The sequence below is a fragment of the Protomyctophum bolini genome (assembly GCF_963924005.1).
Source record: "Protomyctophum bolini genome assembly, chromosome: 12".
Lineage (NCBI taxonomy): Eukaryota > Metazoa > Chordata > Actinopteri > Myctophiformes > Myctophidae > Protomyctophum > Protomyctophum bolini.
This window is the reverse complement of record NC_137873.1, coordinates 22250921-22267886: the sequence shown is the minus strand read 5'-3', so window position 1 is coordinate 22267886 and position 16966 is coordinate 22250921. Positions and strand designations below refer to the sequence as shown.

General features: G+C 40.7%; 1 protein-coding gene across 2 annotated transcripts in view; it reads left to right on the top strand.

Moving 5' to 3' along the window:
* The window catches only part of st6galnac5a (ST6 (alpha-N-acetyl-neuraminyl-2,3-beta-galactosyl-1,3)-N-acetylgalactosaminide alpha-2,6-sialyltransferase 5a), a 37816-nt gene extending 25255 nt beyond the window's left edge, over positions 1 to 12561 (top strand). For both annotated transcript variants that reach the window (XM_080778031.1, XM_080778032.1), the window contains 2 exons: positions 8018 to 8125; positions 11345 to 12561. In XM_080778031.1, coding sequence (XP_080634157.1) covers positions 8018 to 8125; positions 11345 to 11597 — 361 coding nt within the window. In that variant the 3' untranslated portion in view covers positions 11598 to 12561. The remainder of the gene's footprint in view (positions 1 to 8017; positions 8126 to 11344) is intronic.
* Positions 12562 to 16966: the final 4405 nt, after the last annotated feature.

Sequence of the window (16966 nt, the reverse complement as noted above, 5' to 3'; positions counted from 1 at the left end):
GCCCTCGTGGGCAGGTTTTCATTTACGGTGTGGCACTGTACGTGGCCATGCTAGGGTCTGTGTGTGTGTGTGTGTGTGTGTGTGTGTGTGTGTGTGTGTGTGTGTGTGTGTGTCAGGCTAATCTCATAAACCGCTCAGTGACAAATTTGTTGTGCACGCTGCCGCCTGCCAGTATAGGCAAAGGAAGTCAATCCCAGATTTTTCACATAATGGTTTAAAACTTCCATACAGGAAGTCAATGGAGGTCGGATTTTGCAGAAAATTGGAGATCATAACGGTGAAAAATTACTGTGGTGGAAGTTGATCTATTCTATAATCTAAAACAGACAGTATTTCAGCGTGTTTATAATTGAACCGTAGAAATAAGGTAGGACCTGCTGTAATGACTGGGAGCTGTCAGTGGGCTGTGTAGAGCCTCCTTGAGGTCTTATAGTTTGGCCTTTAACACACCACTTTGCAAGATTGTGAGCAACGTGATCCCACTGAAACTTAGATCCATTAAGTACTTCTCAAAATACTGCTTCTAGCGAGTCCACGGACCAAAGCACTGGCAGTAGACCTGGCAAAGTGAAGCAAACATTCAGCAAAAGTTCAGCTTGGTCATCGTGGTCGACAAAATGTAACGTTTTGCAAACAACTCAAGCTTATAACATATGTCTGTATGAGCAGCATTCAAACATGTAAGGCATATAGTGGCATCAGAACAAAACAGCACTTTTGCAGGACTAAAGTCAGACAGAAGGATATGCACAAGGCAAGTCAGGTTAATGTAAAGAGACCTTACCAGGCCTCCAAACAATAGCACTTTGACCTAAACACTGTAATTACTTGCACAATACACTTACTTTGGAGATTTGGAAGGAGGTACAGTGTGAGAAGACCCTGCATGGTAATAAAGACTACATGCTATCAGCGATGAGCACTACAGCACTGTAATTATGTATAGTGGCCCATTATCAAGTGTGTTTCAGTAACAGTAATAAGTGTGTGGAAAATATCATCCAGTTGAATGAGCCTCCGGTGGTCTTTTAGAACAAACTACAATTTGATTTAAGTTCATATTTTTCTTCTTCTTTATTGTGTTAGATTTGACTGGAAATGGTCAAATGCCAACAGGCCCACCTTGTTGTTATGCAACTGTTCTTATGGTTAAACAGTACTTTTTTATAGGATGTTATAATAGTTGTAGTGTTTTGGTGGGATAGAGCTAAGCAGGTAGAGTGGTCTAGTTTGATATATTTTGTCCAAACATCACACAAATCGATACACATTATCTCTATAGTCAAGCCATTTCCTGTCAGCCTACTGTCTGTCCCTCTATAAAAAAATGAATACAAAAAAGGCGAACGCCGGAAAACCCCCCCCATAAAAATTTTTTTTTTAAAGAGAGTAGGCCTACTTGGATTCAGAAATCTGGGATATTGGGTACTGAAGCCAAAAAAGTTTGAGAACCACTTTCCTAGACTTAGTAGACTACTACATGAGAAACTAGATAAAGTGCCCCTCTGGGCACAGGTCTCCACCAAGGCAGGTCAGGTTGTGGCTTCCTGGTGGTGCTATAATAGGCCAATGTGAAAAGGGTGCCATTTATTCTTACGCCTTGGATGGCAATTGGATGATTTGAGGCATTTTGTTCCAATAATGTGTTTAGCAAAAATTTGGCCTGGTGGAGACAACAAAACATTTTTAGGCTATTATCAAATTCCTGCACATCAAAAGCTCAAAATAGTATTATCTTTCAGTTACCACGGACAATTTAAACAACCCAAGGAAATGCTGGAAAGCCATCAAATATTTATTCTGCCGGTAGAAAATATAATGAGTTACCTCCTTGCATTCTCCACAGACACTGGCACTGGCACTATCACATCTACAATGTTGAAATTGTTTTAATGAGCATTTTGTGTACTGTGGCTCACAGTTTGATTCAGTCTCACCACATTTTGCGATCAAAGATCTAAATGGCATTCGTACTTTTTCTGTATGTGAATTTTGTGAAGAATTAGTCAAGTTAAATAAATTTAAAAAACTGCTAGTTCAGACGACTTAGCATTGTTCTACTTAAAGATAGCCATATTCCAAGATAACCATATTCCTTACAGAATAATACCATAGAGGCCATTGCCGCTGCCGTGCCCCCTTTTTTAAGTTGTCAGTTCTGGTTAAGATCCCTGAAAAGTGATTATAAGTGAACAAATGAGTTCTTGTGTAAGAATTTGAAAGTTAATCTGTTCCTCCTTGCCCCATGAAAAACCTTTCGACAAAGTTTCATCCATTCACATCCACACATTTTGAGATATCCTGTTAAAACTTAAACACAGATGACAAACAGAGTGGGGTGAATTTAGATGAAAACGCTTTGAATAGCCCCTGTCTGAAAAGCTACAAATCGGGGACACATGAATGATTCACCTTCACATCCATAGTTATTATACTAGCCTCCCATTCTTGGGGAGAAGGCCATAGATACAAGAGTCTGACATTTCACATAAAATTATTCATGAGCATGTCCATAAATATTTAAACAAGTAAGGGTTCATAAGTGCAATTATTCACGCTTTAAGATGAAAAGATCCCGATGTCCAGCTTCTCGGATTGCTTGATGTGAAATGTTGTCTCTTTGAAACTTTTCCAATTAACATATTTTGTAATTTTGTTTGCATAATGTATTTTTAATTATTTTTAATTAAACAACAACTAACAATTCTAGTTGTCGGCAGTGATGGGATCAGATTGGGTTGACACATGACAGAGTCTCACACATTGTCATTATTTATCAGACTGACTGGGGACTTGACTGATTCTGTATGTGTTTAAAAATACTGTAGCAATGTTTGCTCCTTTGTTCCAGGAGTGACAGTGATTATGTAGACATGAAAGCCCCTGGGCAAATATCACCAGTGGTGTAGTACTCAACTCCATACTTGATTCAAAGTAGATACTCTGTTGCTCTGTCAAATTTGTACTTGAGTTAATATACTGGAGTACCTTCTTTAAAAAAATAATATTCAAAGTATTCAAACAGTACATTTAGAATATAAAGTAAATGTACTTACCAATAGATAACTTTAAATGACACAGCATGCCCTCCCATTTGCTCCATGTGTACAGGAACCTGTTACGCTCTCTGACACAGGCAGGCTCTCCTCAGGCGGGCAGTGGCGATGCTTCTGTATTCTGTGGAGAATATGTATTCAAAAAATGCAAATGATGACTGTTTGCAGACACAAAAGAAAAGAAAAACAGAAGATGAGGGAGAAAATGCTTTTTAAGATAAATCCTTCTCTGAATTGGTCATCCCATCAAGCAGAACTGAGCAGTGCTTCAAGGTGAATGCTTGGTTGCTCTTGTCGAGGTAGGCTTTGCTACCTGCCTGAGTGCTGTTCTCCTCTGTTTTACTGGGGCAAAAACACAGCTGCATTTTGCAAGTAGATTTGTGTGATAAATGTGATAACTTTTTATAAAAAAGCACTGCTGTATTTTCAGTGTTATGACTATTGTTTTATAACTATTTTGCTGTTCTTGCTGCATTTATTATTATTTTTTCCACACTGGTAAAAATGATCTAATTACATGACTCTTATTAGCTGTATGCCGCCCCCAGATATGTATAGGGTTCTATCCTTGAAAATGATTTTCTGCTCTTAAGTCAGCACGCGCTGTGTTTGCGCGTCTTACTCGTGTGTATACTGTACTATTCATTACTGCCTGCAGTGTTACCATAGCAGTATATGAAAAAGTACTTAAAATAAACATAATTCAAACATTGACAGCAGTATCATATTATCAGCTATAATAAGATTCTATTTTGTAGATTAAATCAAATCTTTGGCTGATACTATGACTGGCTGATTTATATTACGAGTAAGACGCGCAAACGCGGGAAGAGGGGCACAAAAGGGGCCAGGTCCACAACAAACAAATCACTGGCCCCTTTTGTGCCCATATATGGAGCTGAGTGGACCTGGCCCCTTTTGTGCCCATATATGGAGCTGAATGATTGCTGATGCAACACACTCCATATTTGGATAGCGGGACACACAGACAGACACACAGACAGACAGACATGATCTGCTAGGTCTCATAAGTGCTCACTGCGTTCGCAATAAAATAAATCACACCTGTGTGAAGTGAGTGAGGGGCGCTCTTATCATCATACATCATACATCATCTCATTCCGTCCAATCACAATTTGCGTACTCATCTTCGTCATCAATGTTTGTGTTACGCAATGTTTGTGTTTACACTATGATGTAAAATGTTCTATTCATTGTCAATGGTAATTTAATGTTTCAAAGTTTGTGCACACGCACTAAAAGCTGAAAATAGGAGGGGCTAATGCCCCTCAAAAATAATGAAGTTTGTTAAAGGACGACTTCACCACTACTAACATTCACCAACCTAACTTCATATAATTGGTCCTCATCAAAGGTAAAAAAATAATAATAATCTACTCGGTCTGTGTAGGAGGAATGTGGACACTTCAGAAACCCTACCAGTAACAACATTAGGCATTTCTATAAAAAAAATTCAAACAAGATCTGAGAACAAAGAAACAATGTAGACCAGGGGTTCCCAAACTTTTTTGGACCAGGTACCCCTTTTGGGGTAGATATTTTTCCAGGTACCCTCTCATCCTCGCAACACGGATAACAATATATTTACAACCACAAGCAGTGTTTCCTGCAGGAAAAAGCTTTGGCATGGTGCTGGGCACAGGCCGCAATTTTGATTAATTAATTAATTAATTTGATTCATTAATTAATAAGATTAATACATTAAGATTAATTTGTATTATTGCTCTTGTATTGCTATTGGAGACACTGGGGGACACTGGGCAGGCACTGAGGAGGCACTGGGGAGACACTGGGGAGGCACTCAGGGGCACACTGGGGAGGCACTCAGGGGGACACTGGGGAGGCACTCAGGGGGACACTGTCTAAATGTAGACGTCTAAATGTAGACGTCTAAATGTATACAGACGTCTAAATGTAGACGTTTAAATGTATACAGAGTTACAGACGTCTACATGTATACGTCTAAATGTAGACATCTAAATGTATACAGAGTTACAGACGTCTAAATGTAGACGTCTAAATGTAGACGTCTAAATGTATACAGACGTCTAAATGTAGACGTTTAAATGTATACAGAGTTACAGACGTCTACATGTATACGTCTAAATGTAGACATCTAAATGTATACAGAGTTACAGACGTCTAAATGTAGACGTCTAAATGTAGACGTCTAAATGTGTACGTCTAAATGTAGACGTCTAAATGTAGACGTCTAAATGTGTACGTCTTCTCTTATGGGGGTCCCTGGCATATCTTTTCAAATGGGGGTCCACGGGCTAAGTAGTGTCAATTTGGGGGTCCTTGACATGAAAAAGTTTGGGAACCACTGCTTTAAACACTTTAGCACTTTATGAACATGAACAAAATAGATGGGTCCCCCCTGGAACTCCCTCAGGTACCCCTGGGGGTCCCCGGGCCCCACTTTGGGAACCACTGATGTAGACCATACAAATGTGGTCTACATTGTAATTGGTTAGTGAAATACAGAAATCAGTCCAGACTGATTATAGCTTCTTTCTTTTTTTTCCTTCTTTTTTTAAGCTTTGGCAGATACAGGCTATGCGAATAATACTCACTGATCTGCAGCTACTCAGACAGGGGTATATATAAACTGAATGTTGGATGATTAAAAGTCCTTTAAGTAAGAGCTTTGTGGGATTACAGTCACAAGATGTTTGTTCAGCCTCTTGAAGGCATGAACACTACTTGATGTAATGTCTCTAACAACCGCAGGGGGATCAAGGCTGTTCCATATTGTTGATATGACAATCATCCACAAATTACCTCACCGTACTGCTTCTTAAAACACTTAATCTGATGATCACACTATCACACAACACACAATGTGCATATCAGCCCTGGTATACATACCGCTAAAACAAAGTGTGCAGTGTTCGTTTTCAGACTATATGTCGTCATCATGATGTTGATGTTTGAATACTGCACATGAATGCTTCATGAGAAGTCAATGGGTGGGCTCAATCAAGTTTCTCTACAACTCAACTGCGAGTGTGTTACTGGCTCCAGAGAGCCAGCTTCTCTTTGGGCACCAGCGGCTAAAATCTTTGGCTGTGACTTGTAGTGATTATAGACAACAATAGACCAATCCACTGGAGTTATATTATTACGTTATTGCTGCTGTTGCGGAAATTGCTGTTGATATTCCTATTTATTTATTTAAAAGCTTGATTTCATTTGAAGGTTTAGACAGGGCTTCGGAAAGACAGGGCATTTATTATTGCACCAGGGCCCATGGAACCAATTCAGTATGAGATGGTAGAATTTCATAAAATGTACGGTTGTTGCCGTCAAAGGCAACTTTCAGCTTTTCGAAATCCGTTGACATATTGCCTTTATTATGTCAGACATAAAGCTGACAGTGATTTTGATTGGAATGTAGTGCAGGACTTGGAACCGGTTCAGCAGCCAGGCTGTCTTTTTGCATTTAATAAAGCCATGGATATTACATCACTATCTGTTGACAATAAGGGTTTTACTGTATGTATGTGGGACATCTAAATGAGATGTAAAAATATAAGAAATATAATGTGTTTATATATTTGAATAGCCTATATTTTAGTCTTGTAAACGGTTCACTTACTGTACACTTAGCATGCAGAGTTTGCATGCAAACATACAGCATACATTGCTGTATTCTAAAGAGGGTCATAGGCTATGTCATGTATATAAAGACCAGTAAGACGCGCAAACGCGGGAAGCGAACGCAGCTCGTACATATTTGGGTTTTTTTAAGATTTATTTTTAAGTTATTCTTTTTTTAAGTTAAGTTTTTAGCCATAACCATATAAGGAGTCCCCAAAGCAGCTATACGTCCAAATATGGAGTGTGTTGCATCAATCACAAACAAATCACTCAGCTCCATATATGGGCACAAAGGGGGGACACACAGCCGCACGCACGGACAGACATGATCTGCTAGGTCTCATATAAGTGCTCACTGCGTTCGCAACTAAAGAGCTTAATTATCCAGAGTTACTACAGCACTGTGCTGTGCTGTGTGCGTGTGCGTGTGCGCGCGCGCGCGTGCGTGTGTGTGTGACTGCGCAACAGTGACACTTGGTGGTGAAAAATAACCAAACGCTATGCTCGGACAGACACAGCCAGCCAGCCAGGGACACACATAGCTCCTCAATGTAGGGGTTGCACCACTCCACAAAAATGAGAAGAAAAGAAAAAGAGATAGATAGATATAAAGCAGTAAATTTGTTTTCAAACCCTGTTAGTGAGTGGCTTTTTACCCATCTTAACCTTCCATTCCCTTTTCAATATTACACGTTTTCTGCCAACTTTCATTACTTCTCGCTGGCAAAACCCAAGAATCGGTCAGCCTTATAATAGATAGATCATTGAAGCGCTGAATCCAAGTCATTTGCCAGCTATCTGCACTGTATGCAGAGCATGACTTCTCTCTGATTAAGACTTTGATCATTTGACGGGGTTCATTTGTATCCGTCGATATGTGGGATGGATTTGTATTTTAATGAAGCCGTGAGGGGAACTTGAATGATCTTGCAGTCTGAAAAATCGACCTCTGGATTTAAATAAATCGTTATTCTGGCCATATTAATCTGACAAGGGATTTGACGATTTCTCATCAAAATGTATCATAATTATGCAAGAAATGGCAATTATGACAAATGTGGCTTCTCAGGTTTCTCCTTCTATAGCTGGACCCTGAAGTACTCTTTTTCTTTTCTTTCTTTCACCCTTCTGGCTTTCTTCCGCTTCTTCCCACCTTTTCTCTCTGCATTCCAATCATTTCTCTCCTTCTCACCTTCTCCTCTACTCTACTCCTCATTGCCTCTTTCCCCACGCTGTCCTCCTTGCTGTCTTCGCTTCATACTGTACTGTACTGTACCTCCTCTTTCCACATCTCACCCCTGTCTAAACAATCCTCTCTGTCTCTCCTTTATGTGCAGGCGGGTCTCCAACTCATGGTTGAGTACAGGCTGGTTCACCATGACCATAGCCCTGGAGCTGTGCGATAGAATCAACGTCTATGGCATGGTCGCCCCCGACTTCTGCAGGTATGATGTCATCATCAGCAACGTAATGTTAAAAATTTAACTTGTATGAATAGACACAAACTAAACAGACTAAAAAACTAAAAATGTTCTGTATTTTAGAGCCCACTGCTCCTAATAGTATAGGAATGGGTAAATGCGCAGGACAAACGTCACTCATGACCACACATTCAAATAGTATTATTCAAATAATATACTATAGTCCTGGAGTCAAAGGATGATACAAATAGTATATTATAGAAATAATATACTGTACTATACAAAAACACTGGGTGAAATTGAGGTCATAAAACCTAAAAGAAAAAGAAAAAATCACACCCGTGTGAACTGAGTGGTGCAACTCTCCTCTCTCTCTTTCTCATTAGCAGGCAACAGTGCAGCACTAATACCATCTCTCTCTCTCTCTCTCTCTCTCTCTCTCTGTTTCTGGCACAACAGTGCCCCTACTGGTATTCAGTCATACTGGTGCTCATGGCCACATAGGTAGGTTAACCAACACATTGCTGTTTCTTGGAGTGGTTGCACCACTCAAAAAGAAAAATCAATTACATTGAATGGTTGAATTCTAGGTTAGGTAAGATGTCCATCCTGAGGGGAACAAATTAAACTGGCTTTGTAAAGGGTGCTAGCAGTCCAATACGATTGCCTGACCTTTCTGTGTGGCTCTAGCTTGGTGTGATGTATAGATTCTCACCAGTGACCTATGGAACACCTTCACAAGTTTACTCAGCAAACATGCACAAAAGTATAAAAATACTTTCAGCTGAGACTTTTTACAAATAATATCAGTTAATCTAAATCAATTTAGCATGGATAATCTAATGATTAGACTGTTGCACTGGCTTTTCTATTCATTCAGATTGATTAGTCTCTAATCAATCTGGATGAATAGAAAAGCCAGTGCAACAGACCATTGATGAGATGCCTACACATCTATAAAACCCACATAGCCTTTTCAAGGTCAATGCAATGAGCAGAATATAAAATAGTAGTGAATATGGAATCTGAAACTGAAAAGTATCCTGGTAATCATTCATCATGTGTCTTCTGCAGACCGATCTGGCCCCAAGCGCTCATGAGCATTTCGCACAAAAATCATAAAGTGGAAGAGCCAATCAGTGTCTGCGCTCAGGCCCATGATTGACAGAGGCTGATTGGCTATTGCACTATATTTTTTCGACCACCCAGCGCTTGGGGCCAGACAGGTCTGCAGAAGTCACATGATAATATGTATTCATGCTATATATACTTTTTATTTGATTGTGATTATTGATCGTCTCATTCTGGCCAATAACTATTTCCGTCCTCACTTTTCCGTCTTCACTTTTGTCTTCAATGTTTGTGTTTACACAAACCCGGAAATGGGAGGGCTAGCACCCCTCAACACTTAAAATAGCAACAAAAAACTATTCCAGACAGCCAGGAAAAAGGAAAACTTGATACAGTAGATTATACGTATATAATGCCAAGCTGACTTGTTGCTAATACATTATATTTAGGGGTCCTTGACATGAAAACATTAACCACTGGTTTGTAGCACCGCCAGGTGAGGTTGTCTTGGTTCCGTGATTCAATTTAATTCGCTCTGCACATAAATCAATCTATCACTCTAGAGGGCAGAATTACTTAGTAGCTTATAGGTCACACAGACTCGGCAGGAGTCCAACAGCAAAAATTACAAGAGGGCTCTGAGAGAGAGAGAGAGAGAGAGAGAGAGAGAGAGAGAGAATTTTTTCGATGCAGTATGATTTTAACCTTCAACCAAAAGTGTAGGATCTGGTCATAATGCATATGGGCCAGTCTCATCCTAGGGAGGGACGGAGAAATAACAAACTGCCAACTCAACTTTGCTATGAAATAAGCTTTCGATACATATCCAACATGTCAGACCAACATGTCAGATCAAAACTCGTGCTTGTATAATTCAAATGGTCATAAATCTCATATTAAATACTACATTATGTTATGTTTTTCAATTGCGACTGCAATGATATAAAATACAGTAAATAACTTTTAGAAAAGATTATTAGAACATACAGTACATCAAAGTCCCTTTGTGTGGAGAGACTTACATTTTACATTGCAAAATGATTCGATACCGATTATTTCCATTGCAAAACGATACAATACAAAGTCAAACGATATGATATTTGCTGTTTACATATCGATATACTTAGATTTCTTTAATTAAAATTAAAATAGATATTTTGATAGTTACTATATCGTTACTCCCCTAATGCTGACATCTGTCAGGCTAATCAATTCCTAACTTTCTGAGCAAAGTTCTTATTTTCCCTCAGACTGTATAGCCCCACATCTACAGTATGTGATGTATGCCTTCTGTAAATGCAAAGAATTGTGGGATAGGCATAATTGACATTTTCTTGTACTTTGCTCCTAGCAGCTAAATCAGCCAGCCTCATTAGTAGAGTTTTACCGAATGTACCACAGCCTGTTCCAACTCAGCCAACACTCATAAAGGAAACTCTTAATACAGTATTTTCCATAATGTGAACTCACATACGGTACATAATGTAAAAATACATCGATAAAGCTTTGTTGCAGTCCATGAGAGTATTATTTCACATTCATTGTTCAGGCCAATAATTCAAGCGTGCATGATCATTATCAAGAAGGAATACCAGTTTATTCCTCCTGAATAAAATCATTAGTGAAAGTTCTCATAATAAGCTGAGTGTATAATTGTTATTGGACACTGTTATTGGGTACTGTATGACTGAGATAACTACAACACACAAAGAAATATTAGCAGGCATAACAAAACAGACCACAGTCTAAATATAGCCTACTATAACAATGTAGACATTTACAACTAATGAGCTTAGCTATAGTCAGTACTAGTAAATATATCACTGCTACAGCATCAGTTATAAAACAATCACACTTGCTGTGAAGGGGCGCCCACTGTGGCTGCCACATGACGTCACTGCTTAACGCAAACAGCTGGTGTCCTGTTTTTAAGCAAACATAAAAAGTCCATAGACTTGGCTGCCACATGTTTCTGAGGGGCGCTAGCCTAACGCCCCTCAAAAATAAGAAGCCGTTCAAAACTGTATTTCTAAACAATACAAGTGCTCATTCTCTTCTTACTCATTCTTGTCTTGCTTTCTCTGTCTGTCTGTCTGTCTGTCCCCCCCCCATACACATTCTTCTTCCCATCTCTATTCTTGTGGTCCTTCCTTCTGTCCCGGCCTCCCCCAGAGAGCCCCAGCACCACTCTGTCCCGTACCACTACTACGAGCCCCGCGGGCCGGACGAGTGCGCCATGTACATCTCCCACGAGCGTGGCCGGCGTGGCAGCCATCACCGCTTCATCACAGAGAAGCGGGTCTTCGCCAACTGGGCAAGGACGTTTGACATCCACTTCTACCAACCCGACTGGAGCCCCTCGCCCCTCCCTACCAACACCACCTCCCCGGAGGCAGCATCCCCCCTGGCACCCCGGCAGACGTGACCGACAGGAGGCACCACGGTGAACGGAACGCGGAAGAGGTTCTTCATCGGAAGGGTCTGAGGATTTGTTTGGGGATGGAAAGACCATGCTGGTGCTCTTGTGTTCAGAGCCGATCCTGTGTACGTACAGTGAATACTAGGATGGGACGTGCGATGGCATTCGATGCTGAAAAGACTGGTTTGTGTGAAACTGTGGACCTGGATGATGTCAGAGGCGTCATTTCAGAAAAAAAATTGAAGGTGGCAAAAAAACACTGAAAAGAAAACTGCTAAAATAGCAGATGTGCAAGCGTGTCACGATGCAACACATTGTGAGCTTGTAGATCTGCTATTTTTTATGTTTTCAAAATGTTCGCCTATAATGCATGGCCAAAATGGGACATGGCTAATGAATGTATGTGTACAGACAAGAAAACCTGTCTCACATGCTATGTGTCACATGGCACATGTAGATGGACATGGTGTAGATTGAGATGCACTCAGTGCCAATCTAATACGAGAATCATGTGCAAACATATGCAATGCATAAAATAACTGGATTTGAAGTTAAATGCGAACACATTAGGGGTGACAATGGCCATCCCCTGGGAACCCAAATGACGCCGCTGATATCATCATATGGATGATGGGAGCCTTGAGCTAACTCTTGTTTTGTTCTGTTGAGCCAGAACTGGTTCGACGTGAAATGTCCCTGTTTTGGACTGTTTGGACTGTCCTGATCTGGTGTATTGTAAGACTGAGTGATACTGTACGTACTGTACAAGCTACATAAAAACATTGTACTGTACCTTCCACACTACTAAATGCATGTTACACTGTGGAAATCTTCAAGGTTGTTTGTGTGCCTACACATACAAGTACAGTACCGTGTGCTCATGTAGAGTATGTGTCATGTACTGTACAGTTACCAGACATACCACAGAGTGAACAAATGTTTAGTTTGGGCTCATCACAAAGCCTGTGTGACACAAAATAATTCGGGACACGTACCTACAAAGACATTAATAAATAAATGCATTGCCATGCTGCAGTACACTGTCATTTAATTCAAACATGGTCTTATTTGACATCCTCTCATTGAGAATGTATGAATTATCCATGCTCATACATTATGTTGGTCAGAGGGCTTGAAGGAGAAGGTGAAAGGCCCGTTGAGTCCATGGACCCTGGTGTAGTGACACACTGGTTCACACTTGTCAATGACGGAGACATGAATCATTTAGCCATCTCTCTAGCTGCCTGTCAAACACGTACGCGGTATGCTCAACACGTTTCATATCACGAGACAAACTCTGCAAGAGAGCACTTGTATCACAATACTGGGAAATGTCACACACATGCGCGTGTGTGTGTGTGTGTGTGTGTGTGTGTGTGTGTGTGAGAGACAGTGTCATCGTATCTGCACCTACAGAAGCTAGAGAACTATGTGCCGATTGTGCCGTGAGGCTATTGTCAGATCCTGTCAACAGCTAATGGGGAAATTTATATAGCTACGAGCTGGATTGTCGTGGAAATGCAACGCCATGTCACACAAGACAAGCAGGAGATTAAGATTGAGAGTGCGGACGCCACAGGGGCATTTATCCAACTAAATTCAAACGCTGCTGCCACTGCCGTGCTTCTCGGTGCCTTGCAGGAGAATGGCACACATGTTATTGCGGGAGAAAATTGTGTGTTTCTTTCTTCTTTTTTTATACACGCTTAGATTGATGACGATTACAGGATCTGTGCACCCTCCTCACCCCTGTCCCTTTCATTTGTTCCTCGTATCTCGTCAGATGATGAGAACGCTATCCGTCTGCCCTCTCTCTCCATTTTCTCCATCTCTCTCCCTTTTTCTCACTCTCTGTGGATGTGTCGTCTTCTAGCTCTACCTTGCCCCAACACCCCTTTTTCCCCCCTCTCTCACGGAATAAGAATCAAGTGTCAGTCAGGAAAAGGGTTGAGAAGCATCGTTATCTTAATGATATTTCCCAGTGCTCGGGCCCCATTGATTTTACTCTCATCTCTGTAATGTGAGTAACACGAGGTGAGGTGCTTCGGGTCAGACGCGTCTGTGTTTACACACAGGGAACATGATTTACGTTGTGATCCCACGCTTCACAGCAGCACCATATTTCAGATCCAAGCTCGGCCTCTCAATTCATTACATTATGAAACATTTAGGGTGGGAGGTTGCTCATGCAAGATAAATCCACTTTCCAAAGCACAAAGGGGATTGTCGTTTGAAGGAAATGTCTCCTAGCCGCTTCCTTTCCTTTCTTCTCTACATTAAGTCCTAAACCTAAACGGGTTTAGGACTTAATGTAACTCATAAGATCTCATAAGAACTGTGGGAGAATGCAGCCTTGCTTGGGAGTCTCGTACTTTAGGTCTACCCAACACAGAGATGTGCTTTGGTTCAGTAAAGATGTTATCTCTTTCATAAACACAAAAGGTATGCAATGATTTATATCGGCAAAGTGAAATAGCACTTGAGCATTATTAAACATAAAGGTTGCTTGGCAAAGTGAATGAGCATTCAAGGTTTCTACCTACACTTGTTAATTCAGTTAATCCTCCTCCCCCATCTTGTATTCTGAACACTTTAGGAAACTATGTCAACAGACTAAATAATTTAACATTCTTGAACCAAAGGATTGCAGCGGTTCATTGCTACAGTCTACAGGGCCTACACTGGTTTCAGAAAACAAGATGGGGACTAATAACGGCATGGTTTCCCTGTGGATCTCTGACATCATGTTGATGACACCAGTCTATCCCAAATATGGAGCTGTGGAAGTACATAGATACACAAACGCTCTTCTAGATGCCTATAGCCACTGAGGCGTCAATCCATACAATCTATTAGAAAATAAAGATTTTAATAAATGCAGCTGTGGGTGAAAACCCTGCCCACAGCCCCACACCAACATCTCTTATTCCTGCCAGTGACCCATAACTTTGTGTGCAGCCTATGGAACATTAACACCTAGTTTCATGAAGATCCCCCCAATCCTTTGCCAATTTTCACCTTATCCTCATTTTTGACATTGGCCTTTGAGACCCAAAAGTGGATAATTGATTTTCCTCTGGGTCTCACACACACACACACACACACACACACACACACACACACACACAGATATTGTACATCCAGCTTTAGTGAAAATAGGAGGCCACTGACTCACCCTCACCTTCAATTGATGGCCGCACCTCTTGACATTTTCTTTCGGAACATCTCTCTGCCTGTCTGGATGTAACAGCATGGTGCCTCACTGAAATAATAATGAAAGAGGGGCCAGGGCTTCTCATCAACCCCAAGCTAAAAATAGACCTCCTATGGGTCTTACAATTGAATGAGTCTTGTTGCACCCTTTGAGCTCTGCAGAGGCTGCATTGGGAGCGCCTCATATCACCTGAAGAATATGTACATAATTTGTGGTAATAGTGTAAGCAGCGATGGACACATTTTCTATTCTATAGGGGGAGTTCAATATAATGCCCACATAAATCACAAATTGGCTCCTTGTTTTCTTTTTTTTCACCACATCAAAATGACGTACAGAATACAGATGCATTATTAACCACTTAAACCCTATATGACAAAGAGCTCTATACTAGGCGGCCCTTCCTGTTTTCATCTACACCAAATATCTTTGCCACCCCATATCAGCGCAAACTGACCAATTATTTCTGTGCCAGGTCATTTGTGTGTGTCAGGTAAAAAGTAATATGCATCCTTTTCAAATAAACAAATACAGTGTTGATCAGTCGGTAAGGGACATTAATAATTCTAGGCCGGCTCCATGGTCGGGCAATCTAGGCAAGGACCCAGTTCCAATTCAATACTGTCTGTGCACGTTGAAGCAGGAATGAGAAGCATAGAGGAGATGGGAGTCAATTCTAAAGAGGGTTTTAGAACAAACTAGATAAAGTGCCCCTCTGGGCAAAGGTCTCCACCAGGGTAGGTCAGGTTGTGGCCTCCTGGTGGCGCTATAATAGACCAATGTGAAAAGGGTGCCATTTCTTCTCATGCCTTGGATGGCAATTGGATGATTTGAGGCATTTTATTCCAAAAATGTGTTTTGCAAAAATCCACCTGTTGGTGGCGCTATAACAGGCCAATGTGAGAAGAATATATTCCTCAGCCTAGTAGGAAAGTCTGTGAAATATTTCACGTAAATTGCACGCTGCGTTCAAGATGAGACTTTTTGTTCAAAACAGGCCAATCCTGCAAACTTTGAAAGCCAATGTTAGCCAATTAGGATGGAATATTGAAATATTGGACACATGACTATAGAGATAGTGTGCAAAAATGTGCGGGATTTTTGGACAGAATCTGGAGGAGTAATATAAAAAGTGTTAAAAAAAAAAAAAAACTGGTGGCACTATAACAGGCTGTTCTGGAAAATTTGGGGCAGAGGTTCATCGTTGACATCCAGGGAGTGTGTGTGCAAAATTTGGCATCGACTGGGTTAACGGTGCCGGAGATTAGCTGTACACAGACAGACGGGCGGCCGGACGGACGGAGTGCAAAACATACTCTCTCCCCATGCCGTTTTCAATTTAGTAAATCTGCTGTCAGGTATGCTGTACGTGCACAGAGGGAGGCAATGCTATGAGACTATGTATAGTTGCAACTTGCAAAGGCGATAAGATGCTGCATTGGTTAATAATTATCGTTGCTGTCCGGAAGAAACCACCTAACTCCATCTTTTAGTTTTAGCATAAATCAATGCGATTGAACACCCTTCATGTATGTGTTAAAAAAATGAAACCAATGGAAAGTATTCAAGTCAACACATTCAACTTGAGCTGGATGTGTTTTTTCATTTTCTGAAAAATGAACATTTTGGAATTACATGGTTTCTTCCAGACAGCAGCGACATATAGTCACATATATACAGCAGTAACAGATAAACCAGTGAATTGAATTGAAATCTCATTAGACTGATGTTACTGAGAAGCATAAGCACAAATGTAGCCCAGTAGCCTTGTGTCCGTCTGTTCAGAAGCAGGCTCTTCATCAGCGTTGCCAGACGTACAGCAACTTCAAAAGGTTGGCCTTGTAAAAGCGGTTACATCTTCAAAAAGCAGTCAGATAAGTAATTAATGCTCTGTGAAATCTCATAAGAGACGAAAGTCATAGAGTTCAGGAGTCAGAAAATACATCTTAGATCCAAACTTTGATCTTGAATAAGGACATCTGAAGCTCTATCAATTAAACAAACTATAAAGTAATACATTTTTTCCCCCCAGAAATGATTATATAGCTGCTGCACAGCAATGGTTGTTGCAAGGAAATTTGAGTGTAGAAAGATGGAAAATAGCGAGAGGAATACAAAGGAGAAATACAGGAAGATCCATCAGCAGAAATAGATTATAACA